Below are 16,587 nucleotides of genomic sequence, written 5' to 3'. Positions count from 1 at the left end.
AACAGGCGTGCAACAGAGCAAACACGCACAGACGGGGAATTATAAAGTTGTAGTGATCACAAAGCAGGAGGGGGAGTGTCGTTGGAGGAGCACAACACGCCTGGATTTCTATTCCAGGGGCCGCTGGACCAGGCTTTTAGCGCATGTAGAGAGCAGGGAGGGAGGGAGGAGGAGGAGGAGGGAGGCGGTGGTGGAGGTGGAGGGGGGGAGAGAGTGAGTACGTTTCACAGGATCCAGGCCTAGTAGTGTTGCCGCTGGGACTCTCCTCATCCGCTTTCAAAAAATTGGAAATTGGCACATTTAAACGCCAAAATGAGCAGGTTGAGGGTCATGTTTGCGGTGGGCGACACCGGAATGGTAAGATTCTCGCGACAGATCCCGTGTCATGTGGCGTTTTCTCCGTGATTTTTTGTTGTTTGATGCACACAGGCTGCATCTGTCGGAGGGAAGCCCGTGGAAGTGTGTGTGTGTGTGTCACTGTGTGTCTGCGTGTTGTGTGTCCGTGAACTTGTTGTGTGTCCTCGTCTTCTGCATGCTACGGTGGCGTTTGTGTTGCGGTCTCGTGCAGTCATTTGAAGACATAACACGCACACACATGCAGCTGCACACACCTTTACACACACACTCCCGCCTGTGCACACGCGCGTTGGACACGCGCGCGCACGCACGAGCGGGTCCATTTTAATTTTCAGCGCCGGCGTGTTTGATGTTAACATGACGCGCCGAGCCGCCGCCGCCGCTCGCTTTATTGGCTGCATTCATATATATTTATTTATATGCATGTGTGCTGAGTTTACAGGCTGACCTTAACGTTGCTTGATGTCATTTTCATCATATCGCGATAACATTCCTGAAAGGATTTACAGCCTCGGCTGCGGCGTTTGCGCAGAATCTCTCCCCAAAAATGTCACATTAGGTCGATCCGCTCGTCGCCAGTGAGTCTGTTTTTATTTTGACACCATATGAAGGCAGGTTGTGTTTGTCTGTGCGATTCTGCCGTCTAAGCTGTGCTTTTTTTCCTCTGTCACTTTTAAAAATATCTCATTACCAGCTGCCTGGGATAACTTTAGATAAGCTGCAGCGGTGCTATGACATTTTATTGAATGAAAGGAAGGTTGTAGAAACATGCTGTGGCAGAAACGTGTGATTTCTAATTGGGATTTCTTTTTTGCAGGATTGAATGTAATATTTAAAAAAATCATGTTATGACAGTGTTTATGATTTGCTGATTGTCTTCTCTTTATGCTTCAGGGAGGAACCATGCCAGCATGAGTGGGCCTTATGCAGGCCCTGGCAGGGAGACCCATCAGTCCAGCTGCCCTTTGACCCCTGGCCGTGACCTCTCCTCCCACTCCTGCCCCTCCAGACGACATGATCACAGGATCGGCCTAACCATGTCTGCAGCCGCCTCCTCCCTCAAGCATACATCCGTCTATGGGTTCACACAAAGGGACCACTCCTCCTCTTCATCGTCCTCCTCTTCCTCATACAGTCCTCTCAGGAGGCTGCAGCATCTCACCACCATGGTGAGCCAGCCGGACCTGGTGCTGCCGGTGAGGGAGCCGGAGAGGAGCTGGGACTGGGGGTCGCACAAGAAGGACAGGGACTCCTGGGCGGATCGCACTGGCAGGGATTATTCTGGCAGCCAGATTACAAGCCGAGAGGAGAGCTTCAGTGGCTCCTCTCCTGCACAGAAACCACCCGAGGTCCAAACTGGAAGTAGAGACACACCTGCAGCCAATCGAAGCAATGCCACTGCTTCAGAGAAAAAGACTGAAGGTTGTTTCTCGGGCCCGCCCAGCCCGGCCTTCTCTCTCGACAGCAACAGCCCCTTTGCCAACGGCTTGCTGCACTTTGAGTCCTCTTTATTTGAGGATGACGACAACGACGAAGAGCGAGGGACAGCGTCGCCCATCGGAGGCGTGCAGGATCAACACGAATCCAGGAATGTTCTCCAGTCCACACCCGGAAATGGAAATTTGGACTCCAAGGATGCTAACCAGTCGTCGGCCAAGGTCGTCACCCGCTCCCAGTCCTCAGGGCAGCGCAGGAGATACTGGGACGGTTCGGAGGACGAGTGGGAGAGCGGCAGCGAGCTGTTGCTGTTTGAAGATAGTCTCTCAAGGCCTTCGGTGGCAAGTTTTACCCTCATTAACTTAAGCTAGCTCTTCAGGTTCTTCTCTTTTCAGCCATGACAGCATCATGTCTACAGTTTTGTTTTTGCTGTGGACACGCAATATAGTCAAAAATGGCCCAAGAAGGACTGACTTTCACCTGGCTAGGAAATACTTCCTTAGGTTTTTTTATTGGCTTCTCAACATACAACCCAAGAGCACGAGACAGCATACTGAACACCTCACTGCCACAGACCTGTCATAGCAAAAGACTGGTCATTGTTAATATTAGGTTGACACAGACAAAGACACAGCTCTGCAAACTGTCGTTCAGTTGTTAGTCATCTAGTTGTTTCGGTTTCAAGGAAACCTCTAACTGTTAGGCGAGTTTAAGGGAGGGTCATGGAGGGAGTAATATGAAACTAAAATACTGCATGAGGTGAAAGGGGCTAGTGCATGCCGGCGGCTAACTGATTTGCCTTGCTTGTTTAGATAGTCTGCAGTTCCAGCTGCAGCAAAGGCCGCGATTTACTGCCCATGGAGATGAAGTACTCTTAAAAACCTTAGTGTTTGAGTGTTGCAATTTATGTCAGAAATCACTTTTCTGAGTGAGTTAAATGTTTATAAATCTGCTCAGAAATCATGGAAAAAATATGTAACCCTTGTAACTCCAGAACTTTCCTGATCATCATCATCATCATCTAGTCTTTAAGTTTTATTTAAATCTCAAGTAGTGCTATGGCAGTTGTCAGTACATCAGTGGGTATATTGCTAGCAGGACCCACTAATAGGTAATCAGGCATAGTTTTGATCACATATGTTTCAAAAAATTTAAACAAAGGAAAAAAAACTAAAGAAAGGGAGCTTAAACTGTAGCCTACAGCTAACTCTCTGGCCCAATCCCAGTCTTAATACTCGCGTACTTTGATGCACAATCCTGTTAAGTACATGAGGGTTTAGGGCTGTCCTACTCTCAGATCACTAGGTGTGCAAGGCCTCTATTGAAGAGTTTTCAATACTATTGTCCAACTGCAGACTTTGCTGAGGGACTTGATGTACTTCTCACCAAAACTGCTGGCCTGGTTGTCCTGCTCCCCACAAAATGCACACAAACCAAGCATTGATGGTGAAGAGAAGAAATGTGCGAAGAAGTTTATTAAGTGACAGCATCTGGCTGCACATTGTCAGTGTTATTTATTGCACATTTGTACAGTTGTGTCTACTTTCAGTCAAACATCCACATATGATTTACAGATGTTCATGGCTTCCTTGAATATTGGTAGGTTGCTAAAACAGGGAGTGCTCAACCAAGCAGCTGGTCAAACTCAAACACCTTTGTCAGTGTGGATGTGTTGTTTCCAACCATTGTGCACAAACTCACACTCAGCACTACAGTTGTGACGTCAGTTACGTTTCTAAAGGTTTACTACTTATGCATTTTAGATGGAGATTGAGATTGAGGTGCTGAATTCATACCACCATAATATACCACGTGCCAGAAGGTTGTTTCATATGTCCCAATACATTTTATGTGAAACACAGAATACTAAAATACCAGGAGGTCTTACGACATCCAGTCTCATGTTGCAGTATGTCAGACAGCATGCTTTATTGGCCCTTCTGACCCACAGTCCCCTGCGCAGTTACGTCACATATGGCGGTGTCTCGTGCAAGCATAAACAAGCTTGAACTGCTTAGCGCAGACAGATGATTTCCCATTTCCCACCACAGACTGTAACAGATACATGAGGAGGACTCAGTATTATGACAAACTATTACGTCTTAATTGTGTGCATACCGTATCAAATGGTACGCACTCTGTAAGGGCAGCTGTAGTATGTCCTGAAAGTAGAAAAGACAGTATGTGATCTGGAACACAGCCCATTATACTTCCTGTTTATATCTTCAGAAGCATTGTGGAAACTGTAGAAAATAATATACCATCAATTGAAACTTAAGGCTCTGTAAACGAATGCTTATTTATTGATACACGCTCCTGTTTTTTTTTTTTTTTTTTACATTTTTCTCTGCTTGCTTTGGAAACACAATCCAGAAATTAGCTTTTAGATACTGCTCATGAAGTGAGGTGATGCAGTCATTCTGGATTTACTTCTATGAATCTACATGTATGACCTTGTTCAGGATGATTATCTCATTGTGGGACAGGCGAGTCAAATCAGTGAGCTCACAGTACAGGTGACATGAACCCAGTAAACACAGCAGACATTTTGACTTGTTGTAGCAGGAATAACACGTGTTGCTTGTGACATTAACAGTGTGTGACAGCGAGCCAGCATTAATCTGATTATTTGCACCCATGCTGTTTGTATTGTCACATGTCAAAATGTATTTTGTGGAAAATAGTTTATAGCCTCTTAGGATGGTTTTTTGTGTAAATGTAGGTCACCAAAGAAGCAAATTTACTGGACATTTATAGACAGAAATGGCTAGATCACATTAGCACCATGTTGCATACAAATTTAGCTTCAATTTAGCTTCTTACTGCTGAAAGTCTCGTCCTCACCCCAAATAGCTACCTGCAAAAAAACTTGTGTTAAGAGGCCTGTGGTTGTTTTTGACTCACAGTGGAACCACATGTGCTAATTTTTGTTTGTTTATGGATTAAACAAACAGGATATATTGTGTTTACAGCTTTAGAAGTGCCATTAGCTGGATTTTAAAAAAAAAACTTTGGGGCAGAGCCAGGGTAGCTGTTTATGTCTGCTTTCAGTCAGTATGCTAAGCTAGGCTAATCGTGTCCTGGCTTTAGCTTCACACCCTGCAAATTATTCATGCACCCCTTTAGCAGCGTCAGGCTCAAGATGAACATAATAGATTGTTGTGTTACCTACAATACAAGTCAGCCAGAGACAGTTCAGTAATAGGATGAATAAGTGTTAATTTTAGCAACTGCTATGTCTCAGTTCTGTCCCAGTAAGCCAGAACAGTGTGACGGTGAGCTAGCATTAATTTCATTGTTTGCACCCATGCTGTGTCTATTGTCTCGTGTCTTCTGTTGAAAATAGTTTATAAAGTCTTAGTAAGGTAATTTGTGTAAATGTAGGTCACTAAAAAACACATTTATTGGACATTTATAGGAATTACAATAACACAATGGTGCTTGGTAATAATTTAGCTTCAGTTTAGCTTCCTACAGCTGAATGTGTCTCCTCACCTCAATCCACTGGCTGCAACAAAAAACTGTCTTAACATGTTAGCTGGATGCCTGTGGTTGTTTTTGATTCACAGTTAAACCACAATGCCAATTTTTTTGTTTGTTTATGGATTAAACAGACAAGATATAATGTGTTTACAGTTTTAGAAGTGCTGTTAGCTGGATTTTTAAAAAGAGCAAGGGTAGCTGTTTACCTCTGCTTTCAGTCAGCATGCTAAGCTAAGCTAGTCATCTCACAGCTTTAACTTTGTTCCCTGCAAATTAGCAATGTACTCCTTGAACCATGTAAGGGGAGTAATTTGTGTATATGTAGGTCACCAAGGAAGCAAACGTATTGGACATTTATAAGAATTGATGGCAAGCTCACAAGAACACAATGGTGCTTATTAATATCGCTTCAATTTAGCATCCTCACCTCAGATAGCTCGCTGCCAAAAACCTGTGTTAAGAAATTAGCTGGAGGCCTGTGGTTGTTGTTGACTCACAGCAAAACCATAACTTGTCATTTTTGTTTTTTATGGATTAAACAAAGAAGATATAATGTGTTTACAGTTTTTAAAGTGCCCTTAGCTGAATTATATTTCAACTTTGGGGCAGAGCCAGGCTCGCGGTTTACCCCTGCTTTCAGTCAGTATGCTAAGCTAGGCTAATCATGTCTTGGCATTAGTTTCATACCCTGCAAATTAGCATTGCACTTCTTTAACAGTGTTGGCTCTCAAGATGAGCATTACTGATGGCATGTTACCCACAAAACATGTCAACCACAGGCAGTTACGCGATAGGATAATAAGCACAAGTGTTAATTTTAACACCAGCAGTAAACCCCAGCAGTGTGCTGGTGAGCCACCAATAATTTTATTGTTTGCACTTATGGTGTTCCTATTGTGATTAAAATAGCTTGTGAATATCAGTTTCATCGAGTCTTAGAAAGGTCATTCATGTCAATACAGGGAAGCAATGAGCAGTTTGTTGGACATTTATAGGCATTGATAATAAGCTCACAAGAACACCGTGTTCTTCAGCTACCTGGGAGAAGTCTGTGGTAAGCGGTGGTTTCGACATCTGTCATGGTAAACCATCCATTTTATTATGTTTTGGCGTGTTTACAAAAGCGTGAAGGTGTAAAGTAAAAGCTGTGAGAATATAAAGTCACTTACTACTGTCATTCCTCTACACCCCTCACAACCAGATGGTCTCCTAGCTCTACAGGACAGGAAAGTTTTATTCAGTGCCTACATAGAAACTAGGTAACAAGTACTTCTTGAGCTAAAAATCTGCATATTCCTTCCCCCTCACTGCCTACTTCAAGGTGAAACATTTTAAAAACCGCAACCATCTTGCAGTCCGTAAGCTTTATTTACTTTTTAGAGCTGCTTCTGCTAACTCTAAAATGTCTCAGCCACGAGCAAAGCACATCAAATGTTCTGCTGTTGGCTGCAAGAGTGAACACAAGCGTCTTAATGCACTCCTAGCATCTGAGGAACTCAAAACCCAGTGGATTACTTTCTTTTTAATGGCGATATCATCACATCATTAGACAAATCCTTGGTGATGGTGCATTGTGCTGCTAATGTGGCTAATGTTAAAACTTTCATTTGAAGCTAATCAAGTGCATTACTGTGTTTTTATGTATGTTGTGCTTCAGCTCTTAACTCAGCTGCTGTTTGCATCCGTTAGCTTCTCTTCTGCTGTCTGTGCTCACATACACTGCATTTAATATGGCTGAATTCCCAATAAAGCTTTTCTCATTTGCATATTTTTCAGTTTCTGTTGTCAGACGACAGAGTAAGTATTAAATAGTGGCTGCAACATTGCTCTTCAACATAAGTTTAAAACAGTTGTCCTCTGAGTTTGGCAATATTTCAATCTAAAATTATCATTTAGAGAGAAAGTTAGAACCAGGTCCTGGTATCACACGCTCATTTGTGTCGATTTCAGCTGTCATGTGGTCTGTTTTACTTAACCCTGTCAGTCACGGACGGAGAGAGAGTCTTTTTCCTGAAGGGGGCAAGGACAACAGTAGTTTAGCTGCATTTAAAGCTACAGACACTGAAACAGCTCATTTAGAACAGTACTAAAAGCAGCGATTATACAGTCATGGTGAAACGAACCATTTTTGCAGTGTTTTCGAGCTGAAAAATTAGAAGACACATTCTAGAAACATCTGAGACTTTGATTAATTTGCTGAAAAGGGCCACAAAATGGGACCTTTCATTCATACCGCCCACACGTCCACATGTAGATGTAGAACTGCAAGGAGGCAATTAGCATTTTATTAGACATTCACAGGCATTGATGGCAAGCTCACAAGAACAGCATGTTAGTCACAAATCCAGTTCAGCCTCCTGTAGGTCTTCCTGACCTCAAACAGCTACCTGGGAAGAACCTGACTTGTTTTTAATTCACAGTAAAACCACAACCTCTTATTGTTACGTTTTTGTTTGTTTATTCTACACAAAAAAGATATTGTGTGTTTATGACTTTAGATGTGCTAGTTTTTAAGCTTTGGGCAGGGCCAATTAAGCTTCTCCCCCTTTGCTTTCAGTCTTTTTCTTAAGCTTGGCTAATCGTCACCTGGCTTTAGCATTGCGCTTCTGTAACACTGTCGAGCTTATGATAAACATAATAGATGGGATTTCTTTCTCAATACACCTCAATCACAGACAACTCAGTAAGAGATTAATGTGTGTTGCAATAGTTGCGGCTAATGTAGCCTCAAGCCAGCTAGATCTGATACTTTCACGTCTTCATAACTAAGCCGGTTGTCTTCGGCAGTAACCGTTTATGTGATCACGCAGCTTCTCTTGAGCCACTAAAAGGCTTTTATACAATCTTTTCCACATCTGCCGTTGTGCTTCCCAAGACCTGTTGACAGACTTTGATCTTAATCAGCATCGGTTTCCTTCACACGAGTGCCATTCATTTTAATATATAGCTCTTCAATAAAGCAAATAAGTGTACTTTCCAAAGTGTTGAACGATTCCTTTAAAATGCCCAGGCTGGGTTACCTCATAGCAGCAGCCAGCGTCGGCCCTCTGGCCAGTCCGGATACATGCCAGGCATAACTCAGGCCTGCTCATGTAGCTGCCGCTCCACGCAGCCTCCTCCCATCTACACAGAGTGTAGTAGCCACTAGTGCTTTTAGATTGTGATATTTGTGTGCTGTGGCTTTGTCTTGTGGTTGAAACCTGCCGTTGAACAAGAGACAGCAAACTAAAATGTAACTGCAGGAAAAGTCAGAAGAGCTCATTGTTGGTCACAAACCTTCAACCCATAATGTAAAAAGTAGTGAACCCTCTTTTTATGCAGTTGTGTTACAGAACTTGACATTCTCATTTTGTCTGCTTATTTATCCTTTTTGAACTGTTCAATTGAGTGAATTTTTTTATTTTTTTAATCATCATAGTTGTTTTCTTCATTGTCCTGTTTTTAGCAGCAGAACAGTGTCAAGAAAAAGTCGCTGCCGCCTGTGAAGTTTGTAGAGGGAGAAGTTGTTTGGGCAAAGTTCAACCGGAGACCTTGGTGGCCCTGTGAGGTGACTGTTGACCCCGTACAGGGAATCTACCACAGAGTGAAAGGTGGGCCCGAAACACTGTTGACTCACTGTGATAAACTAGACCAATGCGCTGTAGATGAGTAACCTTTAATTGTGTGATGTGTTCTATGGATTGTTTTGGTCGCCAGTTAATTGACAACAGAGCTGCAGCTAATGATTATTTTCATTGTCAGTTATTTTCTAGATTCATTGAGTATTTGTTTGCTCTATAAAATGTCAGGAAATGGTGACAAATGTCGAGGAGTTTTTCAGAGACTAGAAACTATTCACAGTTAAACTGTATCATCAGTTAACAAAACTGTAGGTAATAAATTTAATATTTGATAACTAATTGATGAATTGTCGCCGCTCTAACCGGCTTGTATGATGAATGGTGATTAACAAAACTTCAAAAAGGGGATGTTGACATAATAAATTTTGACATTTGCTGAAAAATACATATAGAAATGTATGTCAAGTTTTTACCCGTGCATTTTTCTGTTTCTACTGTCTTAAAAATCATACATATATAATTAAGAACTAGGAACAGGACTAAAGCATTTATTTGGTAGTTTATACCAGAACCGTTGATTGGGCTGAATGATTTGAAGCAGTTATCTGATTGCTATTTTTCTGACAGGTATTCGTTTCAGTTTTCACTGTGTAATAGATTTTAAAATGAATGTGATGGAGCATTGTAACATGAGATGCTATCAACCATGACTGCCACACACTGAGGACGGCAGTAATTTGTAAAACTATGAACACAACAGTTTTGATCCTGGGTCAGATTTGCTGTAAAGTCATCATTTTGCGTGTGTGGCTATTAAATACAGAGACGAGTTCATGTCAGCTGAACCATCCCGGCATGTTGAGCAGCATAAACAACCTTTGAAAGTTGCAATCCACTCTAATTAAATAAAATTAAATTCCAGAATTAGTCTTATTATTCAATAGCCAGACATTGTACAGCCTTTACAATTTGCTAATTTCACACAAAAATAAATGTTTTTCAGCATCTAACGTTATCTAATGCCACATCTTAACAGACTGAATAGTAAAGAGAATAACATACTAAGTTATAAGCTCACATTATGCTGATGTTAGCCTTAACAAGTCCATGCTAATGTTTCTGCACGTTGTGAAGAAAGCACTGCTCCAACAGATGCAGCTGTTGTAGGACCTTTAAGCAATTCCCAAACAATAACTAATATTTCAGGATCTAAAGTAATTTTCAAGAGTCTTTAAAGTGCTTTGATAAGTTTGAGGTGTTTCCTCTTTTCTTTCCAAATGCTCTCTGACATTGTTTGCATTCTGACTTGTGCTTGTCTCTTGTCCTTGTACCTGATTGTCAGAGTCTAACATGAAGTATCCCCATGTGCAAGTCACAGTGAACCTGTTGCTTTACTGGACGCTGCCATCCCATATGTTGTTATTGTCTCGTAGCTTCAGTAGCTAAACCATTTAGCGACTTTGACTCCAGAAAAAGAAATGCCATTACGTTTTCTGAGTCATTGGTGAGAATTATTGGTATTCTTGATGTTCCTACTAAGAACAAATTCCGTCTGGAGCCATTTCTTAGAGCTGATTATAAATCTTTTCACCATGTTGCAACATGTCATGTGAAAAATTCTCACACCAATAGTCACATTTGATTGTAGTTTTGTAAAAGGTTCAGCAGTGTTATATTAAAATCTTTCTTTACTTAGTTGTTGCACTGGAGTACCTCTTGACTTCCAACTTCCCGTACATAGTTGGAATTAGTTTGATATGAAACTCACACTAATGTTGTCTTGTTGTATCAGAGCCCAGCGACCGGCCCTGTCGACTCTACCACGTCAGGACCTTCGGGGAGCCTGTGGAGCTGGTCTGGGTGGAGGAAAAATCAACTCACGCTTTTTATGGAGGCTTTCAATTCGAACAGATCCTCCTACTGCACCGGAGGGGGAAGCAAAGGGAGCAGAACAACAAATACACCGTAACTATTGTTTTATGAATAACAAGATGATACTTGCATGCCAATCATAAAAAAGGTTGGTCTATAACATCATTGTTTTGTGGGGTATCATCTTGTTTGACAATATAAGAAACTTTGCATACAGAAATCACAAATTATTAGCTAAACTGAAATGTGTGAAGTGTTTCAGTTGTGTTTTTTTTTTGTTTGTTTTTTTAATCTTTCTGTAGATTGCGAAGCGTTTTCAGGACTCTTGGAAATCCAGTGTGGCAGAAGCTGAAGCTGTTCTCCGGGACAGAACCAAAATGGCTTCCTCCCTTTCTATTTCAATAGATGATGGTTTCCATGACAGTTCCACACTGGAGAGAGAAAACAAGGCCCATCCAACCTTTCCTCCTCCCACCTCACCTGTTCCCACCCTTCCTGAAAAATCGCACATAACTAATGGATCCTTCTCATCCCCAGCAATCTCATCCCCACTTACAACTCCAACAAAGCCAAGCACTTTAAGGAAATCTTCCGGCAAGAAGAAACAGAGTAAATCATCAAAGGACACGAATAGTAAACACTCTAAAAATCCGCTGCGCAATAGCCCTGACCAATCAGATAGAGACAATGGAGAGTGCCCGTACTCTGACCTCGACTCAGTCCCGAAGATTTTGTGTCCTAAAGCACTTGAACGTCAGCCGAAGTTAGTTCCGACTGTCACGGTTGTCAAAGAGGTGAAGAAGCAGCCAGAGATTCAGAGTGGGCTCTGGTTTAGCAAATCAGGCAAAGACAGGCGACCTAAAACAACCAGTCCAATGCCGGACCGCACTCTCTTCGGCAAGGTGCCCTGTAAGAAAAAGAACTCATCTGTTGTTAGTAAAAAGACGCTGGTTCCTTGTGCCTCTTCCTCGTCCAGTAGCGGGGCCAGTGACCAGTCAGGGTTGTCAGACAAGCATAAGCCTCTGGTACCAGCTGAAAGCAATGTGCCATCTGAACCGTCAGGACATTTGAAGTGTAAAATCGCAGCAGCTGCTAATAGGTCTTTTGGTACAAATAGCAGTACTGCTGACCAGCAGTCTCTGGTCTCTATTGAAAGTGGATGTTCAAAGGTTCGGCAGACAGTCGGAAATTCCACTGATAACGTTTCTGGCTCGTTGTCTGGTCAATTAGGTAGCTCAGATGTTAAAAAGGCCTCAGAGCCCAGCGTAGAAGTCAGTATCAGTGACCAGAGTCTGTGTTTAGAAAGCGTTAAGAGTGTCAGTCAAATTGAGCATTCTGACCTGCCAGCCACTGAAAAGGTTCATACAACTTGCAAAGAAAAAGAAAGCAGCAAAACTTCAACATCCACTCTAAAAGCTGACACTACTGACTCATTAGCAAGGCTAGAAAAGCAAAAAAGTCTCGTCTCCAAGTGTAGGCTTCCCTTTGTGAAATTAATACGCAAGGACATCAAAGATAGGAAGTTCCTAAACGCTACGGTAACTATTCGTCCCACTGAACAATCTGTATGCACAAAGAAAGAGAAAACACCAGATACGAATGCAACTAAAATATCCTCCAAACAGTTAGAGTGGACAGATGGCAAGAAAAGCACCTCCATAGTCAGTTTAGAATCCATAAAGGTCTCAGTTAAGAAGTTAAAGGCGAGTGCTGGGTCTGAGTTGCTGCATCTCTCGTCAGAATCATCACATGGAAATAATATTGTGGCTTCCACTGCGTCTGCTGATGAATCAGGTAGCCCAGAAACAGAAAGTAAACCAAATGTAAGCCCAAGCAGTGCGACTTACTCATCCTGTAACCAGTCAGATCGGTCAGAAGGTCAGAAGATTTCTGCCTCTGATCTATCAAACAACTCCTCTGACCAGCGAGGCACTTCAGAGCAAAAAATTACATCTGTCACAGCTTGTACTACAACTGCTCTGCCATCTCAGCGGCATGAGAGCTCAGTGTGTAAGAATCCTCTGGTGCCTGAAGGCCCGTCTCCTGAGAAATCCAAGAAAGTTGTCCACAAATCAAAGCAGGTTCCAGCTGAAGTGAATAAAGTCCTACTTGAGCCGCCTGCCCACCTCCCGGCCAGCAACCGGCTGATGACCAGAGCACTGAAGGCCATGCACGAGGCGGAGCAGAAGAAGCGTGAAAAGAAACGAAAGGGGGCTGAACAGAAACAACTCTTGAGTCCTTTCAGAAAATCTGAGGACCCTGTGTGGAATCCTGAAGCCAAAGTGGACTTTTGCACTAAAATAAAATCTCTGAAATCCCGATGTAAAGACAACGGTGAGTATGATCGGGACAGTTTTTCTAGCTGTAGCACCCCCACTTTGATTTTTTCTGATTCAAATGACTTTGATGTCAAGAGCGAAGACGAAGACCTCTCAATATCCTCAACTCCACCCATGGACTTCATACCCCTCACTTCTAGAGTAAAGGCAGAGAAGGAAGATCATTCCTCTGACGTGCGCGCCTCATCTTCGCCATCCTCACCGTTTTCTTTTATGAACGCTTTCAAAAATGTGGAGGAGGTCTCGTTTCAGTCCCTGACGAATGAGAGGGATGGTAAACCCATCTCTTTCAAGCCAGACGCAAACTACAAGTTCAGCACTTTCCTCATGATGCTAAAGGACTTGCATGACACTAGAGAGCGAGATGGTGCGCCCTTAGAGCTGGAGATCGGGCCACCGAGTGCACATGTGAAGGAGGAGCCTTTAGTGATGCCAGGGGAGGCTACACCTGTAGGGCAAGATCAACAAATTAAATATGTTCACAGCAATTCAATTTCAAGTCTAAACAAAAATATAATCACACACAGTAAAGTTGGCACAATTCAGACGGCCAAGAGGCCCTACAACAGGAGAGGAAGCTCCACCGGGGTGAAAAAGAAAACCAACCGCAAAGTGCCTTGTCGTCCTGCCAGGTCCGGGCCTGGTTTCCCAGGACTGGAGTCCCCGTCAGGAATGAAACCCCTGCCAGCAATGGACGCTTCATCAAGAGGTGATTGCTCGTCCAGAGTGCTGGGGTTACAGAGCAGCAGCTGGGAGAGGCAGTCTGGAGGTGGTGGAGTGGTCCGGATGGAGGAGGAGGAGAGATGGAGCAGAGTGAAGGAGAATCTACAGAACATGGTGCCTTTCGAGCAGAGGGAGTGTGACACTACGCTGGGTTTGGAGCAGCCCAACGGCCTCGTTGCAAACTGCACTAAGAGTAATTTAACGTATGGCGCTGGAGGAGGCGACAAGGCTCCAACAGGTAAGGACAGCATTGAATAGGATCTGACCAGAGTAGTGAAGCAGAATCTTGATTCACGAAATTCTACCCAAGCAGGCTGCTCTGAGGCAGTGGAGACTTAAGAGATGATTTCCAGAAATAAAAACCAACAAAAATGACTATAAATATCATAATTAGCCAAAATGAAGTAAAATAGTAGTTAAATGCTGCTTGATACACCCACACATCACCTGCGAGTCTGCTGCTCCCACATACTGGATGTTTACTCAGTACTACAATTTACACGTGGAGATTACCTTGACTGATGCATTCTGCCTCAAGGCAGCCTGTAATAAATTACTATGATATAACATTGTGGTTGCTAGGCTAATGCATTCTTTTGTATTGTCGTTAGCTCATGTTTGGATGGCATGTTGGTGTGACTGCACCACTGCACACCTTATTTGAAGGCTTCAGCCACCTTTGGGGATAGTCGAGGTAGCAAGTGTTTGTCATTGTTATTTTGTGGATCAGAGCCTCAAAAGGTTTGCCAACACCCGATCTAGGAGACACCATGCAGCAGTAAGCAGCAGTTGAATAGTTAAGCGTCCTGCAGTAGGATTCACTTTCTAGCTACACCAATATGTTGTAGACCACAGAATTCAAACTGAGGTGCACCCACAGTAAACATCTGCAATATTGACAGTTAAAATGTGTTCTCTACTCATAGAAAACTCACAAACACAATTTTGTGGTTTTACCTTGGGTAAATCTTCAATTAAAACAGTTTGCTTGAGTCTTTCCAAAGTCATTTTTGATCTAAGTGACCTACTGTGCTGCTGTAACTGAGTGGAGACTAGAGGCTTCTCTGTGCACAGCTGACCAGCAGGCGTCTATGGTAGCCTGCATGTGGGGCGTATAGGAAACATCGGTATATCATGGTGTCTATAGATAAACAGATGTACAGCAAATGAGATGTTAGTTATGCAATTTTATTTGTATTTTGCTTGTGGAGATGTGCTGAAAAGTTTGTGAATGTCTTGCATAGGGACACCATGCAGCAGTAAGCAACAATGGAATAGTTTACCATCCTGTAGCAAGGTCTACTTTTTAGTTGTCTAGTCATGTACTTAAATACTGTCTGCCACAAGATTCAAACCGAGAAGTACACACTTGGGGAGGCAGAGGAATATCCAGCTGTTGATTTTAAGACTCAACACAATCAAGTCTTAAAACTCTGACACGAGACATGTATTTTGACATGCAGTCCAACATAAACTTCCTTAAATCTCCTCAAAAATCATAAAAATTATGTCAGTTTTATATTTATAGAAGTTGCTTGAGAATTAGCTATGTGCAGTTAGTCAAATTTTGAATTCCGGCTCCCCACAATTAAATAAACACAATCAATTGCAATATTTATGTTTAAAATATAAACTTACAAAAACTCAGTTCATAGAAACAGTCCATGTAGATAAGACCATTTGATTACAACTTAAATCTGATGTTAAAACTTATTTCACTTTTTTAGAGTACTGCAGTAACTAAGAGGAGACGAGCAGCTTTTAGGCTTTTAGGGAACATCTGCAAGCCCTGGCTCCCATAGAAATGAATTGGAAAAGAAGTGATTACAGATCCCGAAATATTGCATTCCTACAGCTCAGGATTTTTAAAAAATTAGTTTTCATGGTCAAGTCCAGAGATCAGGTGGCCAATCTGAAAATAAATCAATACTGAATTTTTTAAAAAATCATCAGAATTTTGCGGGGCAGGGGGCGTGGCTGGCTTGATTGACAGTCGGCAGCGACCATACAGATGAGGCGAGCAGAAGGCGGTAAATGTGGGGGGGCAGAGAGGGCCTGCATCTGAATCCGTCTAACCAATCGCTGCTCCTATGGTTCCGCCCCCCTCCGACGATTTTTGCGTCACTGGCTCCAAAAATCCAAGATGTCAACTAGGAAGTAGTAAAACCCTGGCTTCTTTTTCTCAGTGCAGAAACCAACGGGTGACGTCACGGTAGCTACATCTATCTTTTGTACAGTCTATGCTTGGGTGCAGTTTTATTTGGATTTTGCCTCTGAGACATGCACTAAAAAGTTTTGAATGTCTAACATAGGGGACACCATGTAGCAGTAAGCAACAATGGGATAGACTTTAGCATACTGTGGCATGATCCACTTTTTAGCTGTCTAGTGATGAACTCTTTACACCACAGGATTCAAACTAAGGTGTACCCACATGGTGAGGCAAACAGTATTTAAAAAACAAACAAAAAAAAAAAAACATATAACATAATTAAGTAATTTTTAGTCGAGACGTGTCTGAGCTGCTGCACTCCAGTAACTGAGTGGGGAGACTAGAAGCTTCTCTGTGCACAGCTGCCAAGCTAGTGTCCACTGTAGCGTTTAGGGAACATCTGTAAATTATAGTGTATATTGATAAGCACATTTTCAGCCACGTTTTGTCTCTATTAGATTCACTAAATTCAGGTGAAAAAGGACCTTGTTTTAGGTCTTATTTTGGTACAAAGATGTGTACTTTAGCACAAATTTAGCACAACATGGAAGTGAAAGCAGTGATGTATTTATTTGAATGTGAAAGTGCAATAAAAAAAAAAATG

General features: G+C 42.5%; 1 protein-coding gene across 1 annotated transcript in view; it reads left to right on the top strand.

Moving 5' to 3' along the window:
- Positions 1–203: 203 nt before the first annotated feature.
- The window catches only part of LOC103371759 (histone-lysine N-methyltransferase, H3 lysine-36 and H4 lysine-20 specific), a 39,577-nt gene continuing 23,193 nt past the window's right edge, over positions 204–16,587 (top strand). The window contains exons 1-5 of the mRNA XM_008301191.1: positions 204–357; positions 1,252–2,135; positions 8,723–8,867; positions 10,630–10,802; positions 11,012–14,009. Of these exons, the coding sequence (XP_008299413.1) occupies positions 1,269–2,135; positions 8,723–8,867; positions 10,630–10,802; positions 11,012–14,009 (4,183 nt within the window). The 5' untranslated portion in view covers positions 204–357; positions 1,252–1,268. The remainder of the gene's footprint in view (positions 358–1,251; positions 2,136–8,722; positions 8,868–10,629; positions 10,803–11,011; positions 14,010–16,587) is intronic.

Source organism: Stegastes partitus, unplaced genomic scaffold (assembly GCF_000690725.1).
Source record: "Stegastes partitus isolate 25-593 unplaced genomic scaffold, Stegastes_partitus-1.0.2 Scaffold1640, whole genome shotgun sequence".
Classification (NCBI taxonomy): Eukaryota; Metazoa; Chordata; class Actinopteri; family Pomacentridae; genus Stegastes; species Stegastes partitus.
The sequence above is the reverse complement of the archived record's forward strand: the minus strand, read 5'-3'. Positions and strand labels throughout refer to the sequence as shown.